This window comes from Siniperca chuatsi, linkage group LG21 (assembly GCF_020085105.1).
Source record: "Siniperca chuatsi isolate FFG_IHB_CAS linkage group LG21, ASM2008510v1, whole genome shotgun sequence".
NCBI lineage: Eukaryota > Metazoa > Chordata > Actinopteri > Centrarchiformes > Sinipercidae > Siniperca > Siniperca chuatsi.
In genome coordinates this window covers 402,608-422,147 of record NC_058062.1, presented here as the reverse complement: position 1 = coordinate 422,147, position 19,540 = coordinate 402,608, and the positions used below count along the sequence as shown (strand labels likewise).

The 19,540-nt window shown below is 43.3% G+C and overlaps 1 protein-coding gene across 2 annotated transcripts in view; it reads left to right on the top strand.

Annotated features, from left to right (window-relative positions):
- Nucleotides 1-18,170, top strand: part of arhgap27l (Rho GTPase activating protein 27, like) — a 39,228-nt gene extending 21,058 nt beyond the window's left edge. Inside the window, exons 4-21 of one of the 2 annotated variants that reach the window (XM_044181241.1) lie at nt 1,822-2,043; nt 3,175-3,342; nt 3,699-3,746; nt 4,790-4,873; nt 4,963-5,058; nt 5,133-5,213; nt 5,342-5,407; nt 8,135-8,202; nt 8,355-8,442; nt 9,016-9,117; nt 9,377-9,475; nt 9,667-9,739; nt 11,038-11,157; nt 11,447-11,545; nt 11,631-11,708; nt 11,793-11,927; nt 12,904-13,009; nt 14,461-18,170. In XM_044181241.1, coding sequence (XP_044037176.1) covers nt 1,822-2,043; nt 3,175-3,342; nt 3,699-3,746; nt 4,790-4,873; nt 4,963-5,058; nt 5,133-5,213; nt 5,342-5,407; nt 8,135-8,202; nt 8,355-8,442; nt 9,016-9,117; nt 9,377-9,475; nt 9,667-9,739; nt 11,038-11,157; nt 11,447-11,545; nt 11,631-11,708; nt 11,793-11,927; nt 12,904-13,009; nt 14,461-14,638 — 1,911 coding nt within the window. In that variant the 3' untranslated portion in view covers nt 14,639-18,170. The remainder of the gene's footprint in view (nt 1-1,821; nt 2,044-3,174; nt 3,343-3,698; nt 3,747-4,789; nt 4,874-4,962; nt 5,059-5,132; nt 5,214-5,341; nt 5,408-8,134; nt 8,203-8,354; nt 8,443-9,015; nt 9,118-9,376; nt 9,476-9,666; nt 9,740-11,037; nt 11,158-11,446; nt 11,546-11,630; nt 11,709-11,792; nt 11,928-12,903; nt 13,010-14,460) is intronic. The other variant, XM_044181242.1, reaches the window with a different exon arrangement.
- The last annotated feature ends 1,370 nt before the right edge of the window (nt 18,171-19,540 follow it).

Sequence of the window (19,540 nt, the reverse complement as noted above, 5' to 3'; positions counted from 1 at the left end):
TTGATCCGGTTATTATTATTATTTTTAGATTAGTATAATGAGGGAAAGGTACATTAGTGTCAACTATAAAAGACACAACTAAGCCGCTCCGCTCCGTTTCCCCGGCACGCCGTCGTCCCTCCGCCGGGTCTCCTGAAGCCCGAGGCGTTTGTTTCCGACACAGGAAGTGAAAGCGGCGAGGTCGAGCAGAAGCGTGTGATGACAGGAAACGCGTTGTAGTTTCCACATTTGTCTCTGGAGAAGTGAATCACAGGTAAAAACACTTCTGCTGAGTTTTTAGTTTAAACTTGCTTTACTCACATTTTTCAATTCCTGCTTCATCGCAAGCAACAATTTAATGAATCATTTAATTCATTCAGTTATTTATGTAACTGAATAAAAACTGTTTAAGCAAAAGAAATTCCAGCCAACCAACCAAACGATGGAAACAAGGTTTACCACGCTGCAAAGTGTGTTGAGCGGTATTCATGTTGATATTGATATTGATATTGATGTTGATGTTGATATTGATATTGATGTTGATGTTGATGTTGGCCGATATGTAAAAGGATTTGCAGAACAGAAAATGTGTTTGAAGTAGTTTAAATGACATTGTGCAGCAGGACGAGCTCGGCCGCTGATGAAGTGATGTGAGGTGGGAAAGCTTAAAGTGCCTTTGTAGAGTCATATTGGTGCAAAACCCCCGCAGGGAGGCGGGGGCGGGGCTACAGAGATGAGGGGCGGGGCTACAGCCTGCAGAGAGGGGCGGGGCTACAGCCTGCAGAGATGGGCGGGGCTACTGATAGAGGGGCGGGGCTACAGCCTGCAGAGATGGGCGGGGCTACTGATAGAGGGGCGGGGCTACAGCCTGCAGGCAGAGCTGCCGTCTGGAAACATGAAACAGTCACAGACGGATTATAAAGCTTTCTGACTTGTTTTTGATGGACTTTGATGTTGAAGAGACTTTACAGGAACAAAGAGAGAGAGGCATTGTGGGTAAGTTCACACATCCCGAGCTATACTTGAAGCGGCTGGTTCATTTTGTTAAAAACCAGCAGAAAGCAATGGAAGTGTGGAAGCTGCACCTCATTAAGAGCTGGTGCAGCTGCAGTGTTGGAGGCTGATGAAGATTTATGTATCTGTTGCGTATTTACGTGAAAACAGACGTGTTTCAGAGTAACAGCTGATCTCCAGTCAGCTGACAGGAGCTGAAGTGTGTTCAGGTTAATGTGAAACTGAGGTGGTTATTGTTGAGTTGACCTCCGACCTCTGACTCAGTATATGTGCTGTACAACACACACACACACACACACACACACACACAGGTTTGGTTCGAGCAGGTTTTCCATGGATCCAAATGAAGCTCAGATTTGCTTCAGAAAAACTTTCTGCAATATTTCGACTTCCAGGATTTCCAGGATTTCCAGGATTTCCACTTCTCCAAACAACAGGAGAGGAAGTCTCATCTGTCCTCGGCTGACTGACGGTCACGTCTCCATCATCACGTTCAAGAGCTTCTAACATGTGAACATGTTAATAACGTAGAATTATATTCTGAAACGTTTCAGTAAAAAGCCAAACAGTCTGAAGATGTCTGTGTATTTAAACGTTTAAGCTCTGATCATCACAGATTGAAGGGGAAGTGTGTGTGCTGCTGCTGAGTGTGTTTGTTGTTTCAGTGTCATTTACTCGTGTGTGTGTTTATGAAACATAGGAGGAGTTCTTCCTGTCGGCCGGCAGCTTCCTCCTGTCGCTGTTAATGAGCTGAACTCGTTTCCTTCGCTCTGTCTCTTCTGAGTTCCTCTTCATCTCCAGCAGTTCTGCCTCTCTCTCTCTCTGCAGGACCACGGCTCGCTCGACCCTACCTCGCCCATCTACGCCAACGTCTCCGGCCGGAAGAAACCGGCTCTCCCTCAGATCACCGTCTCTGGCCCCGCCCTCCCCTTATCACCTCCACCGGACCACGCCCCCTCCACCACAGGCCACACCCCCTCGTCTTCCGTCTCCTCCACCTCCGGGATGATAAGCCCCACCTCCCCCCTCAGCTCGCAGGACGGATGGCAGGTAAGCTGCCCTCTGATAGGTCTGAACCAAAGGTGTTTTTCAGTGTTCGACTGAACATTTTCATAGATTATATATAAATATATATGTATACATGTGTATATATGGAACGAGTCAAGTGGCAGATCAACTTTTAGGACCAAAAACAGTTGAAGGGACAAAAGAATTGAAAGAAATTAAAGTGGTTGATGAAATTCCTGAACTGAAAGGAGTTGAAGTGCCAGTTGACACGGAAGCTTTCTTATTTTCCCCTCCTGGATTCGTCATCCCAGCATCTTTCCCTTCACGTCGCTGCGACTCTCTGAGCTCGTTAAAGTTGAATCAGATGTAATCGGAGCCGCTCAGGTGTGTTCCAGCTAAAGCTCGCATGTCACCGAGGAGCAGGTGACGGGTCACTGCTGTGCTCAGAGACACTTCAGCAGGACAAACAGCCTTTAAAACTTCGCCTAAACTCCGTCCTGATATCCAGACTGAATGCTGAGCAGTAAACCACCTCGGGACTGCGTTCCCTGCTGTCAAACTGGTTCTGGTGCAAGTTCAGGACTCAGTCAGCTAATAGAACCGCTAAGTTAGCTGCATGGCTAACTGAGCTAACTAGCTGCTAACAGCAGTTAGCAGCAGTTACGACCTGATATCCGACTTGCGGCCCCTAGTGTCCGGACGCGGCTCTGACAGGTACAGTAGAGCGCTCGTCCAGAGAGGAGTCAGAGGATTTGTTTCTTCTTCGTCTCTTGTGTAAACACACCTGTGTTACAGTTTTTTAAATGGTATTAGAAGCTAAGAAAATGCAAGACCTTTAAAAAGTTACAGACTGTAAACTGTAACCCTCAAATACTGAAGTCACGACGAAGTCCAGGTCTCCTGCAGCTGCTTTCGACCTCACTTCATTTAGCTGTTAATGTCTGAAATATTAGATTCATGTATTTATGTGTTTGTTGGACGGTTTAACCATGAGTTAACCAAAAAGTTATTTTTCACCTGTAGCATCTGCTGAAACACAAGTTAAAATGGTAATGGAACAAGAATAAAAGCATGTCATAATAAAAAGGCAGCATTAATGTTATTAATAGTATGTATATGTGATGCTACATTATCACACGCTAATCAAATATACTGTAACTGACTTCCTGTCAGGGTTCTTGTGGTTGGGAGCAGCTGGTGGACGAAGTCTCAGGGAGGTTTTACTACTACAACCCCACCTCAGGAGCCACGTCATGGGCCGCACCAGAGCCACCGTCCCCCTCCTCACCCTCCTCACCCCCCCCAGGAACCGCAGCCAACAGGAGGCCCGACCACGGCCCGGTACGATCCCGAGGTCATTCTGGATTAGGTCAAGATCACGGAAGTCTTAGGGCCTTAAATCACAGCAGAACACGGCGTCGCAGATCCGTCATTCTGGAGGGCGCCGCCGTGTGAAACGGCTGCTGTCGCTCACAAGTTCATGTTGAGTTTCTGTTGTTTAATATTTTGTGTGACTGAAAATATCTTGACGTCAAAAAAAGATCTTAAAATCTTAAAAAGAAGTTAAAAGACAGAATCTGACAGCAGTCGCAGCTTTCGCTCGTGTGCTAAAGGAACCACGTTTATTATTATTAGTTATTATGATTATTAAACAGTCTTAATCTTTAATAACTGTTGTTTCTTTGATCAAACTGAAGCCTCCGCTGCCAGAGGAAGATTATCCTGTAGACGCCGTCTTCTCACCGGTACAACACACACACACACACACACACACACACACACACACACACACACACACACACACACACACACACACACACACACACACACACACACACACACACACACACACACACACACACACACACACACACACACACACACACACACACACACACACACACACACACACACACACACACACACACACACACACACACACACACACACACACACACACACACACACACACACACACACACACACACACACACACACTCTCACTCACACACACACACACACACACACACACACACACACACACACACACACACACACACACACACACACACACACACACACACACACACACACACACACACACACACACACACACACACACACACACACACACACACACACACACACACACACACACACACACACACACACACACACACACACACACACACACACACACACACACACACACACACACACACACACACACACACACACACACACACACACACACACACACACACACACACACACACACACACACACACACACACACACACACACACACACACACACACACACACACACACACACACACACACACACACACACACACACACACACACACACACACACACACACACACACACACACACACACACACACACACACACACACACACACACACACACACACACACACACACACACACACACACACACACACACACACACACACACACACACACACACACACACACACACACACACACACACACACACACACACACACTCTCACACACACACACACACACACACACACACACACACACACACACACACACACACACACACACTCTCACACACACACACACACACACACACACACACACACACACTCACACACACACACACACACACACACACACACACACACACACACACACACACACACACACACACGAGAAGATTACGTTGATGTAACAACAGGTGAATCTCTCATCACCTTTGACGATTAATCTCCAGTTGGTCCCTGGTTCTTTTCCCAGAATCCTCAGCGGCCCGTGAGTCTGATTCCCAGAGCTCAGCTGGACCTGAAAGATGGAAACGGCTCCCAGTGGAGGCTGCAGGAGGTAATCAATCAATAGATCAGTCAGTTTGTAGGGGAGTCAGGTGGTTTGTGCGCCTGGTTTCTCATTTCTAAATGAATTGATTGTTCCAGGTTCCGCCTTTGCCCCAAAGGCTGATGGGAAATGGAGTTTCTGAGGAGAGAACGAGTCCACAGGTCAGGAACTGGAGACACACCGTGGCCGAAGACGTGAGTCAAACCAACATAACTCTACTGCAAACAGGATGTGCGAACAAGACGATAATAAATTCTCTCTGTTACAGACGTTTGCTCCGAGCCACCGGAGGAACGTGTCCGACCTCACCGAGGTGTCCAACAGGAAGCTGCCCCCCGACAGCACACAGGTAGACTCACACTCACCTGTCCCACTGACACACTCAGAGCCACGACACCTGCTCATCTTCTGCCCATCATTCATTCATTCATTCATCTGTCGACACCTTGTGATGTCATCCTGTTCTCCCTCATCAAGCCCTCTGATAGGCACAGACTGAAGAGGAATCTGTCCAATCGGAGCACAGGCTCCCACCAGCTGCACGTAGGTCCTGGGCTCTGATTGGCTGCTGGGTGTCTGTTGGGTGAAATTAGCGGTGGTGTCAGATCTCCTGCAGTTGCCATGGAAACCGTCTGTTAGCAGACCAGGTTTTACTAACGTTTGTTCTAACACACGGAGAATCAAACTCACATTTGTTTTCATTTAACTAACTCGTTACCTGAAGGGAACTTTCGGGGCCGGTCGGCCGGTCAGCGCCCCCTGCGGTGTCTCCTCGGTGTCACGGCTTCAGCCTCATCAGGACGTTTCAAAACATTTAGAAATATCATTCCCGAAGGATGCTGCCCAACACTTTGAGACAGATATCACAACAAGTATTTGTACTATTATTACCATCTCGTAACATCCTGATGTGGCTGTAATGAACACTGCGGCCTCTAGGGGGCGCTGGCAGGACCTCAGACTCAGAATCCTGCCCAGAAAGTCCTCTAACCATCCTAACCACACATTAACATTCATTCATCATGTGTATTGAGACTTCTGAAGCGCTGGTTGGGTTCTGCTGATGGTTCTCTGATGGTTCTCTGATGGTTCTGCTGATGGTTCTCTGATGGTTGTCTGATGGTTCTCTGCTGATGGTTCTCTGATGGTTCTCTGATGGTTCTGCTGATGGTTCTCTGATGGTTGTCTGATGGTTCTCTGATGGTTCTGCCAATGGTTCTGCTGATGGTTCTCTGATGGTTCTGCCAATGGTTCTGCTGATGGTTCTGCTGATGGTTCTCTGATGATGGTTCTCTGATGGTTCTCTGATGGTTCTGCTGATGGTTCTCTGATGGTTGTCTGATGGTTGTCAGGGTGACGTTGAAGATAATTGTTTTTTATAAAGCACTTTTCAATAAACCCAAGTTTCACACAAGACAACAAATTAAAATCAACCAATTCTAAAATGAAATCTAAGAGCTAATGGAACAGGAACTTTTAGGTAACAGACGACATCAACTGGAGCAGAGTAAAGAAGATGAACCTAAATCCAGTCAAGTAAAGTAAAATCAAAAACTTTCTTTAAGAAGAGATTTAAAAGACTATACTGACCCAGCCAGATGTCCTCGGGCAGGACTGCAAAGGGTCCTTGGGGACGATTTAGAGGTCCTTGAGAAGGATCTAGGGTTCCTTGAGGAGTATCAAGGGGAGGTTTTGTGGATCACTGTGAAAGATCCAGGGTGTTATGTGAAGTATATGTGGGTTCTAGAGGAGTGTTAATGAGGTTCAGGGTCCTTGATTAGGTTGTTCTTATTCTTGAGGAAATTCTAGGGGACCTTCAGGACTTTAAGGTGTTTTTAAAGATGTTCTACAGGTTCTTGATGAAGTGTTGGGGGTCTTTGAGAACGCTAAGGGGCCTATGAGAGGTTTTTAGGGTTCCTTGCGGATCTTCCTTGAGGAGGTTTTAGTTGTCCTTAAGTAGGCACTGTGGGTCATTGTGGAGGTTATTGAACAGGTCCTTGGGGATCTTTTAGTGATGCTTGAGGAGGTTCTATGGGTCTTTTAAGAGATTCAAGAGACTCCAGGGGACCCTAATGATGTTCTAGAGTTTGAGGAGTTTCTAAGGTCCTTGATGGAGTAGGGTGTCTCTGCAGACCGGAGACTTTGAATGGGAGGGGTAACTATTTTTAATTTGGCCAATCAGAGGCTTACAGTCCTCTGTCAATCAAAAACTAATTCCACCAATAAGCCGCCGGAACCAGTTGTCAATCACTTTTCAATTCGACTAATCGTCTTTCTCATAGGAGAAGTGGGAGGTTCGACACGAAGAAGTAATGTTGCCTTGTTTCGTAAGTTTATTAGAACAGCATTTGCTGGAAAGCTAGAAGCTGGCGGCTAATGAGCTGCCACAGGCTGTGTGCAGTAAACTGCAGGCTAATGTTAGCTAACTTGCTAACCTTTATGGGAAATTACAGTAGTAAGCTAACAGGCTAGAATAGGAGTGGAAACCAGAAGTGCAGTAGTGCCCTTGCCTTACGAAAGTTGGAACAAACTTTTAAATTCAGCCTTGTAGATCTGATATGAGTGAAGATTCAGCAACTGGATTGCTTTTTTCTCATCTCACATTTGTTCAGAAACAGACTTTGGTCAACTGCTAAGGTGAAATAAGTGAAGTTTACGTAGCTAACTCCATACAACAGGACCCTGCTGCACATGCTCAAACCCCATTGGCTCACAGAACAAATGGCCTCAGAAAGGGAGGGAACTGCAGTTGGACCCTTCTCCGCTTACCGGGCACGATCCTGGGAAAATGAAGGCTAGCTAGCTACACTAGCTAATGCTGGAAGCCAGGAACAAACGTCTACGATCCATTGTTTTGTTGATGATCTAAACAAAGAACACGTTTTCTTGCGGTGGCCTTTCTAAAATGTTTAAGTTACTATATTCTGTTATGATCAAGGAGTTGATAAGCAGACAGCGTCAGCTAGCTAGCCTCCGGTCTGCAGAGATACAAACTTGCCTTGATGACGTTCTAACGGTTGTGTAGTTATATGTTTGTACAGTGAAGTCAAATGTTTCCAGGACTCATCAGTAAAAAGGTCTTCAGGTAGATTTCAGATATTCACGGAAATAAAAATGTGTTTGAGCTGCAGGTAAGAGAGAAGACTGAACACACACACACACACACACACACACCACTCCCATGTTTACACAGGAGTCACATTTCAAAGCCGACCTGCAGGTTTAAAGAAACCTGAAGACTCACCTGTCTGTGTGCCTGTGTGTCTGCAGAGCCATCTGCTGGAGAAAGCAGGAATCATGAACAAGACCAAAGTAGCTGATAACGGCAAAAAGATCAGGTGAGACTCTCCGTTTGTCTGTGCAGTCACGTTGTAGATTCTTCTCCTGAAGAAAGTTTTGATGGAAGAAGCTGAAGATGAGATTCCACATGTGACGCAGTTTGTTCAGTTTGTCTTATTGTCTGTTTGTTTGTTTGTGTTGTTGCTGACAGGAAGAACTGGAGTCAGTCCTGGACCGTCCTCCACGGTGGGATCCTCACCTTCCACAGAGACCCCAAATTTACCCCGACTGGGAACGCTGTAAGAACCAACGTGCTTCATCGTTCATGCTCCCCTCAGGATGAACTGTAATAACTCTGCTGATCCTCTGACTTTCCATCTAGCGCCACCATCAGGTTGGCATGTTAACGTGTCCGACACTTTGGTTTCTGACCAAACACCTGCAGAGCTGCTGACGCTCCCATCAGCCTCAGCTGCACTCTGTGTTTACTGCTAACCAGCTAATGCTAGCATGCTAACAGGCTAAACAAAGATGGTGAACGTGGTGAACATTATACCTGCTAAATATCAGCATGTTAGCATTGTCACTGTGAGTATGTTAGCATGCTGTTGTTAGCATTTAGCTCAAAGCACTGCTAGCATGGAATTAGACTCTTGTTTAATTATATTTTGACTTTTAACATTTGTGTTAGTAAAGAAGGTGAAAGTGGCATTAAACATGTTGCACAACTGCGACACAAAACACTGTCGGCAACGTGATATTAAACATGTAAACAAATATGATGCAGATAAGCTCAGATTTGATTTGAATCTGTACAAACAAGTGATCCAGAACGCTGATGATGAAGCTGATGATGACTTCCTGTTCTTCAGAGTAAATCTTCACAGATTGTCCCAGAATACACCGTCGAGCTGAGAGGAGCCTCAGTGGGCTGGGCCTCCAAGGACAAGTCATCCAAAAAGAACGTTCTGGAGGTACGCCATCTGTTACCATGGTTACAGTCTGACCTAAGGGTTCCACGTCGCTGTTACCATGGTTACTTTTTATTCTAGAAGTACACAATCTGTTACCATGGTTACAGTCTGCTCTAAATGCACGGCTTCATCGTCACCGCTCTCATCATGTGATTTATCATTGCCACCATGGTTGGCGTGGTTACCGGAGCCCTGCCTCTCTACGACTCGGTGTGTTGCCGTGGTTACTGTAGTAACATGTGGGTGTGTTTGTGTGCAGCTGAGGACTCGTCACGGCTGCGAGTATCTGATGCAGTACGACACGGAGAGCATCATCAGTGATTGGCTCAAAGTGATGCAGGATGCCATCAAACAGCTGGTAACACACACACACACACACACACACACACACTGCTATGATGAAGTACTTGTAATACTTGTGAGGACTTCCCACATTGTCTCCTAAGAATCAGGACCCAGTTTGTAAAGTGCTTTACAGATAAACCCGATAATTAATAACATTAGCACAAAACAGATCTGGGGTCAGGACATTCAGTTGAACTCTTTCAGGAACACGAGCATCCGTCAGAGGACGAGGACGAAGCCGCTTCAGACAAAGAGGACAAAGACAGGAAGAAGACATGTGAGTCCACAATCTAGGAATTTGTATGTTGTGGACAAAACAGTCTCAACTCAAAGTCCACTTGCTTTCTGACCTCATCACATGGTCATCATCAGCAGAGGGAGTTCGCTCGGTTGCAGTCGATCTCCAGGACTTTTCATCCATCAATATCTACACTTCCATCATGAAGATAATGTAATACTGTCAAAAGCACCAGAACAAGTGAGAAAGTGAGACGTGTAGTCCCTCATTCGTCCAGGAGTGTTAATAGTTAGCTATTAACAGATACTCAGGTAGATTCCTTCCTGAGGGCGGGGCTTATGTAACACAGAGTAGATTAAATTTCCAGTTCCCGTCCCATTTTTTCACAATTGAGAATGACTTCCGGATGGGAGCCGAAACGTCTTGATTCTGAAAACAGCGTCCAGACGACTGCGACTGAAACCTTTTCTACGATAGAAGTGAGAAAGTGGACTTTGAGTTGAGATTGTTTTGTCAGCTGGTGTTTCAAAGGTCAAGAACCAACCTTCTGTTTTCGTTTAAAGTTAAGTACCATGGGGGAGGAAATGCAGTATACAGATACGATCAGCTCTAGTTGAATATTCTTTATTAAAGGCTGATCAGCAGCTGGTTGACGCGTCGTCACCGTCATCAGAGCTCTGCCGACTGTAAAATGAGATTAACAGCAAACTCTGAAACTGTTTGCTGCTTTCAAACTAAACAAATGAGGCTCTTTAAACGTGTTGGTGAACTTTGAGTAGACACAGTTTGGTAAACGTTATGTTGATGTGATGTCAGGTTGTTAACTGAGCCCACTAAAACTAAAACTAAAACTTTTTCCAGCACACGCAGGGTATTCTGAATTAATATTTGCATGTACTTAACTGATCGCAGCTTTTACTGAGTACTGCAGCTTTAACAGTGCAGAAACCAAATAAAACGTATGCACCTCACGTTCACAAAAACAAGTGGCAGGTTGCTTCCTCGTAACTTCAAAATAAAAGCTTCAATGATCTTCAATGAGGGTGTAAGTATGGAGGGTGTCATGTGCTTTACAGACTGTAAAGGCGTTTGAGGCAAACTTGTGAAGTTGACTTGACTTGACAGTAATAATAAGATGTTTCCATTGGCAGGTATTTGATGTGTTCTTATACATATTATTTGTAAATGACGTTTCAGTATCAGATCTTTTGAAGTATACATGACTTACATAAATTAATTATATTAAACCAAAATAAGTTAAAACACCTCCTCAGAGTCTGTAAGTCTGCTTCCTGTCACGCTCAGACCTCCGATATTCTTCTTCTTCTCTGTTTTAGCGAGCAGGAGTTCATCAGGAACAGTCGACTCTGAGCAGACACGAGTTCGGACCAAACTACGACGTTTCCTCCAGCGCAGGCCGACGCTGCAGAGCGTTAAAGAGAAAGGCTACATCAGAGGTAACCTGACATCTCAGCCTGTTTCCATGGTGACCAGACTGTCATCAGACAGAAACATAGTCCTCTCAAAACTTACCGAAGGTCTGATTAAACACAGCCGCTCCAGAAGTGATCAGGAAAGTAACCGGTGTGTTAAAACGCAGTCCGTTAATGAATAGTGAGTTATGTCGCGATGATGCACAATGACGTGTCCAACATGTGAACAGCATCATTATATCTTGTGTATAATTTTAACGCTGAGTGAAATATTCAAACCCAAGACATCGTCACTTCTTCCTCTGTGGTCCAGATAACGTGTTCGGCTGCCACCTGGATACACTCTGTCACAGAGAAAACACCACCATTCCCAAATTTGTGGAGAAGTGTATCAGAGCGGTGGAGAGGAGAGGTAAACACACAGTCGACACACACATTTAATACAAATAAACACACAGCAGACTGGTGTGTGTGTAATTGTGTGTATGTGTGTTCAGGTCTGGATGTGGACGGGATCTACAGAGTGAGCGGAAACCTGGCTGTGATCCAGAAACTACGACACAAAGCTGATCATGGTAACAAACTGTCTGTCTGTCTGTCCACAAACTGAAGGTTACTCGTTCGTTTTCTTTGTCATTATTTCCCTGTTGTCCCTGCAGAGGAGCAGCTGGACCTGGAGGACGGACAGTGGGAGGAGATTCATGTGATCACCGGAGCTCTGAAGCTTTTCCTGCGGGAGCTTCCAGAGCCGTTGTTCCCCTTCAGCTGCTTCGACAAGTTCATCGCTGCCATCCGTCAGTACACAAAACCCCTACATTACATACTATACACGCCTCACGCACAGCCGACAACATGTTACACATACGTTTAAACCACAGCCACGAAACACTAATCTGGCAGATGTTAAAATCATACATGGAGACAAATATTACAGTCTTACGGTGAAACATTAACATGAGCTAAAGCTCTTTGGTATCAATCATATGAAAATACATCTTCCTACATAAGTCTGATACAAAGTACAAACTTTTAGCGCCACACGGCCGAAATACATCTGACAAGTTCTGTTTTCACTACGAGAGTTAAGTCTGAAAAACATCCACTGAGAAACGATTCAGTCAAACGGTTAGAAGATGATGCGTCTCCAAGCTGAACAACTTTAAATCTGTGCTTCGGATCTAAACTGTTTCTCTCTCACGTTTATTAACTGATTTGGTGGAAAGTTTAGGAGAAACTTAATAACGTTTCCAGAGCAGCTGCATATTCTTCCGCTTTCACATTCAGAGGTGAAAACCAACAAGAGTCCAGCGAGTTGTGCATTCATCCAGTCAGGTGTGGGGAGTAGAAGTCCTCATGGGTCCAAAATTCAGGATCCAATCTGAATGAAAAAGCTACCTGAACCTGACGTGCACAAATTAATTTAAAAGAAATGAAGAGACCCAAACCTGAAAGGGACCAGAGGACAGTCAGACCTGATCCAAGACAGACACCAGTTTGGTTTACAGTCTGCTGGAAATGATTTTGCCGTGACATGTCAAACTAGACCACAATGAGGCTAAAAAACGTTGTGCTGATGGTCACGGAGTCACCACCATCATGAGAAACATGAATATCCACAGATCATTTGGCCTGTAGTTGTTGAGGTTTGTGCACCAAAGTGCAAAATGTTTCGGGTCCCTTGTTAGCGAAAGCATCTGTTTGTAGGAGTGTCGTCTGGAAACTGAACCTGTCAGTGTTTAGAAGCAGGTCTGTGTGTTTATTTCCATGCAGAAGTCCCAGACTACAGCCTGAGAGTCTCCTACATGAGGGACCTGGTTCGCTCTCTGCCTCTGCCAAACCACGACACCATGGAGCTGCTGTTCAAACACCTGCGCAGGTGAGTTCCCTCTGAGGCTTCTTACAACCTGGACTAACAAAAGTCAGAGGACTAGTTTTTATACTCATTAACCAATGATAGGATGATAGTAAGCCAGAGGTACGGATTCACCTCAAACACTCACAGCACGCAGCTTGTTGATGAACCTGTTGGCATGTTTGAGGTGTTTTTGGGGTAGAATTCTGCTCTGCGTCTGGTTCAGACGGGATCAGACATCACCATATCAGCCTGAAAATGGCCCGATCCGACAAATGTGGGATATTAGCGCATACATTTCTTTCCTTTATCCTGTGTGCCATCGGGGAAGACAACTGACTCGGCATGTAGGACACCTCTCTTAGCTAAACATCACCCTCTGACCGCTGAGAGAAAACTCAAATGAATCTCTAGTTTGCTAACGAAGCACTACAGCGAAGAGAAGGGAAAAAGGTTTTAGAGGTTGCAGGAAGGCTTTTAAAAGGATTTTCTTTCTTCTGCTTGTTGGACATGTTAGTTTAGATTGAAGAGTCTTAATTTACCCAGAACATCAGATGAATGAGTCATTCTCAGTTTGCAAAATACCTTAAAACATTCAGGGGTCCTATGCCATATGTGATGCTTCTAAAACAGACTACATCATGATCAGTCAATTGAACCAAGTACAACAACATAAAAATAAATGTTCCTGTAAACATTTTCAAATAAGTTTAAATATCTTAGGAACTCTTCTGAAATGAAAAATTCTTTCCATTTAAAAATATATTTTTTTAGTGATTGTAAGGACTGTTTTTAATTTTTTGAAACAAGGACTTTTGTGTATGGAATGGTTTATGTTAACTGGACTAAAGGCTTTTTAAAATGCAGAGGGCATATGTATGTCCATGCTAATTAATACAGTGCAACAGTGCTCAAAAATGCATACAAATAAACTTTACAGTACAGTTTTCAGGGGGTCCTAGGTGTCCATTAAGGGTCCCAAGACCATCCTTATTTCACAAACTGGTCCTACTGAAAATAGTCAAGACCTGAACAGCTCTGTGTAGCTGATAAACTCAGACATCTATCTTGTCTGTCTGTTAGGATTTAGGACAGTTTTTCTTTGTGCAACTAGACTGGAGGACATTTTAGTTTGACCAGGACTAAGTGTATGGTCACGTTTGCCTTCAGTCCACAACAACACCAAGAAAGGATGTTATGTCACAGTGTATCACATGGTAACATACATGAAAGCAAATAAGCAATAGGTATCAGTGACATCAAATTAATATGTAGGGTAAGTTAGTATGAATAAGAACAGAAGACTTTTTCTCTCATAAGGAAATACTGAATAAAGAAATGTTGAGCAATGCTGTAGTTTGTAGTCTGGTACTGTGATGATGATGAAAAAAATTCACCTTTGCTCAACTTGCGAATCTAACAGAGCTCACACTGAAACAGGAAACACATTCTTGAACTTCTCTCTCTCTCTCCAGGGTGATTGAGCACAAGGAGTCTAACAGGATGTCGGTTCAGAGCGTCGCCATCGTGTTGGGCCCCACGTTGCTCCGCCCCCAGACCGAGTCAGCCAATATGACGATCAACATGGTCTTCCAGAGCCAAATAGTGGAGCTCATGCTCAACGAGTTTCAGACCGTCTTCTCTCAGAGGTAGGGGGAACCTCCTGGAGCACCTCTGGGACCTTCCAGAACCCTCTGTGGACCTCCTGGAAGCCTCCCAAACATCACGAGACCTGCCAAAAATCTTCCAAAGTGTCAAAGTGTTTTCAAACTTTGGGCATAAACATCACCTCCTCTAGAACCCAGCTTCACCATGGATTGAACTTGGAATCTGCTGGCTACAAGATGCCCATTTCTAGCCACTGTGCCCAAATTACCCAAATAGAACTTGAGTGCAACCACCTAGAACCCTGGACTGGTTCTGAAACCTTTGAGAGCAGCTTTGCTATTCTTTCAAGGCAACAGACCAAATGAAACATATTTTCTTGGCACCTTAAAAAACCCAAAACATCTCACTTTGAGCGAGAACTCTTCCAACAAATCCCAGATCCCTCTAGAACCATGTAGATCTCTGGAACCAGACATCATCACTTGAATGCCTATCGCATCACAAAAATTAAATAGACATTCAGGTTCTTGGGGGATTAAAACTGGAACCTGCAGGCTTCACCAGGCCCCTCTCTAACCACTGTGCTTGAAATGATCCTGGTAGAACCCCAGTGGAACCATCTGGAACCCAGGAGTGGTTTTGAAACCTTAAACTTGAGTTGTGTTCCAATGCAAATAATTAATTAAAAAACCCCAAATTTCGAATGTGAGCAAAAACTGTCCCAACAAGTTCCAGATCTTTCCAGAACCTTGTAGATCTCTCTGGACCCGAACTCATCTCCTCTTCCTGTTTTTAAAATGTATGGTCATTAAAGCTGTGGGCATTAAACTTGGAAACTGCATGACACCCTTCTCGAACCACTGTGCTCTAAATGATCCAAGTAGAACTTGAGTGGAACTATCTAGAACTCTGGACTAATTCTGAAACTTTAACCAGCAGCTTCACTGCTCTTTAAACACAACAGACCAAGCAAAACACACTTACTTGGCACCTTAAAACCTCCAAATTTCACACTTTGAGAAAGGACTTTCCCAACAAGTTCCAGATCCTTCCAGAACTCTGGACTCAAACATCATCTCCTCCTTTTTTTAAATAAAAATTCTGTGGATATTTAAATGTATGAGGGGTTGAACCTGGAACCTGTTGAGTACATAATGCTCCAGACCACCAAGCCTTATATAACACAGATAGGATACCTTTGAGTGAGAACTATCTGCACAGGTTCCACATCATTTGGAACTCTGGAACCAATCATCTCCTCAATTTATATGAAATTCTGTGGATATTGAAGTTCACCAGGGGTTTAACCTGGAATCTGTTGGCTACACGATACTTCCGTCTCACCATCAGACCACTAAGCCTTAAATTACACAGGTAGAACCTGAGTGGAACCACCTAAAACCCTGGACTGGTTCTAAGCTGAGAATTTCTTGCATCCGGAGACAAGACAAGCTGGGATTTTGCAACAGACCAACAATCTTCAAACAGTGTCCTGCTTGCCTGGCACCTCAAAAACACATAAAATATCTCTAGAACCTTGAAAACTCATGACCTCCATGACCCGCCGGTCCCTGGGGATTCGGCCTCTGCTTTCTGTTCCTAAAGACATGACAGTTCCAGGTGTTTTGGTATTCAAAGATCTCTCAGGAGCTAAATAACAGAACTAATCCCCAAGGAAAACATCTCACACCAAACAGGATTTACACACGACGTGGACACGCATAAAGATTTTGGGCTTACCCGTCCCGACAGCCTGGTGAATTTTATGTATGTGATGCCTTCAGCAGGGATTTTATGTGATTCTAGCTTGTTTTTACAGCAATTTTATCAAACTCATCCACTGTTCTTACTCTCACTCGAAATCTGTGCCTGAGAATACCAAAAATATTTACTTACAGAAAATTGCTCAACTGAACATGAACATTGTTCACATTCAGACAAGAAAACGTTTTAAGGTGCCCAAACAAACTGAAAATCAAAACTCTCGTTGGGTTCTTCTTTTCTTTTTTTTGTCATATTCTTTAATTAGTTGATAAGTGTCTTAGAATTGACTTACTGCAGGCATCAAAAGACTTGATGCTGATTGGCTCGTTTTGCTCACTCCATTACATTCAAGCAGCCAATGTTGTAATTGATGAACTCTGCTGATCTGCAGGTTGTTTGTTGCTCAGTCTCACAGTGACAATCAGACTCAGTTTCTACATGTAGATGAACAATGGATCATCTACAATCACACACCTGTTTCATTCAAAATATCTTAAATAAAATAAAAATAACTTGTTCACAGACTGGGGTCTCAGTAAGTAAGTAAGAGCTGATGTGTTCCCAGTATCGATCAATACAACAACCACCAGTCTGTGATGCATTCACTGACACCCTAACACATATTTGCACAGAAAAGTATTTTTCTAAGTCAGTATATGTTGATACCAAGTATATGTTTTACTGAAGTTTGAAATGAGCAAGACCGTCTGAGTATTAAACACTGGATCATCAGTCATGCACAGTGTGGAGCCATCGGGCCAGGTTTTGTTTTAGACTCGTCGCAGAGAAGCCCTTTGTCACAGGATGGAGATGATACGAAATCAGAATTCAACTAAGGAATTATAAGATTAGTTCCAGTCTTTGTGCTAAGCTAGGCTAAACACATACTGGATCTATATATTTAAGACAGAGAACAGGAGGTTTAATTATATCTATTTCTTTAAAGCTAAATAAGGTTTAATGGGAAGTCCCTGAGGGACTCCACAAGTTATCAAAGACAGAAAATAAGAGGATTTACAGAAATGTAAGTGTTTTTTAAGGGATTAATTTTACAGGAACATTTTTACTATTGTTTGTGTCCTTGATGAGTTCTAGAAATGATAGTCTGTACAATGCTGTATGTTTTTATAGTATTGAGTTTATATGTATTACAGATATAGAACAAAGTTAACATGAAAGATTAACAGATTAAACTCTGTACATAAGAGGGTATTTTACTGACCTTTAATAAAAATGAAAATGATCTGTATGTCAGTGTTCAGGTGTGTTTTGTCAAATATTATATGGAAACTGAGAGCAGCTAGTCACCTAGCATCCTACTGATTTCCTATCTACTTCTGTCTTGACTTGGCAAGAAACTGAAACTCAAACACTTTTATAAATCCAGTTTATTTCTAGATGAATTCACAACTGTGAGTCTCTACCACAGCTGATGCTCCATTAGTTAGAAATGTAATAAGATAACAGCACCGTGCCCAAATATGAAGCATGAGAATAAGTCCAAAGAGATAGTGGTGGGTTCAAAGTCTCAAGAAAAAAACGCTGGTGCTGTTCAAGAAAAGGGTTGAAATCTTCAAATAAACTGTTAACTGAATGTAAGAAAAGTAAAACTGAGGTGTTTTCTTTGTTTGGTCAAAAAGTGTTTATTTTTTAATCGTCTCATGAACAAGTCATGTGACCGAAGGTTTTTATTGTAACTCCCACATTGCTCCTTACAGACTGTATGCAGAGAGCCTGAACTTGTTGAGCCCTGCTAAGATCTGATGCAGCTATTTAAGTTCAAATATATCAATAAAATGTTTTATTTGTTTGATGTCTGTGGCTAATAAGCTAAAGTGTAATTATACAGGAAAGATGAAAACACACAAAGAAGAAGCTGTAATCCAAACTAATGAACACAATCCAAAACTGCCTCAGTTAGATAAGAGAATGAACCTGTGACAAAACAGAAGTTATTTTTATTGACACAGATACTGTTTATGCACAATAACTCAAACTGAATCAGCTGGTCATTTAAAGCACTTTGTACCTTTATTGTGAAAAGTGTTGTAGAAATAAAGTTTATTTGCATGCTAACAAAGTTTAATGCTCTGATTCCACTGTAACATCTAAAAACTTAAATTTGATTAAGAAAAAAAGACAGAAAGGGAAAGATGGGAAAATGACGTCTGCAGATGTTTGTCCTCGACATACAGGTGTGTGGTGATGTGGTTACCATGGCAACCCCGTTACAGGAAATTCCCTAAAAGACAGACAGAGGGATAGAAAAGGTCTCACCGTGTTTTCAGATACTCTGGGATCTTTTCAAAGTGTCACATGATGCTGACATCTTACCTTGGTTTAACTGAAACGGACCTGCGGAAGGAGAGACGGGACGTTATTCATCAAACATGTCTGCCTTCATTTCTACACACACGATCCCATGGATCCATTTCTTCTTGTGTTTGTGTGAACATGTGGAACCACTGCTGACCAACAAACCTCCAGCTGTACACAGGTGTGATCACAGGTAAACTGATTCCTAAACTACAGACACACAGACCAACTCTACTGTTCACCACGTCAGCATGACAGAGATTATCGTTCCTGAAATTCGCGTTCAGAGGAAGGATTACAGTCAACAAAAGAAAGCAATGGACGGCGAGGACAAACACAGATAACCACTGGTGTAGCTTTAGCTTTTCCTTGCTGGAGAGCTGAGAGACGGGCTGAGGACAGACACAGACGTCAGGTTAGTGCTCTCGGACAGGCTGGTAAAATATGTGCAGTAGACGATGAAGCTTTTACATTTACATCAACAATGTTTGTGTAATTACTCTCACTGCCAGAAGGGGGAGACAGAAGTTCTGCACGGCAGCTTTGAGCAGAACAAAACATTTACCTGTCTTAGTTAAATCAATTAAAATTAATGTTAATGAAATTTAACACAATGCAGATTGATTACAGCTGCGTGTCATTAATCCCACAACCCGCTCGCGGGTTTGAAATGTATGTTTGTTTTTTTCCAGAAGTAACTTATACACCAGGAAACACTTCTACAGTCCTGCTAACAGGTTTTTTATCTCACTGGGACTAAAGGACTATAAATTATCTATAAATCTGATGAAAATCCAATATAAGATTTAAATACATAGACAAATATAATTAATAATGATAATTTAATGGAAAATTACTTGTGGGGTT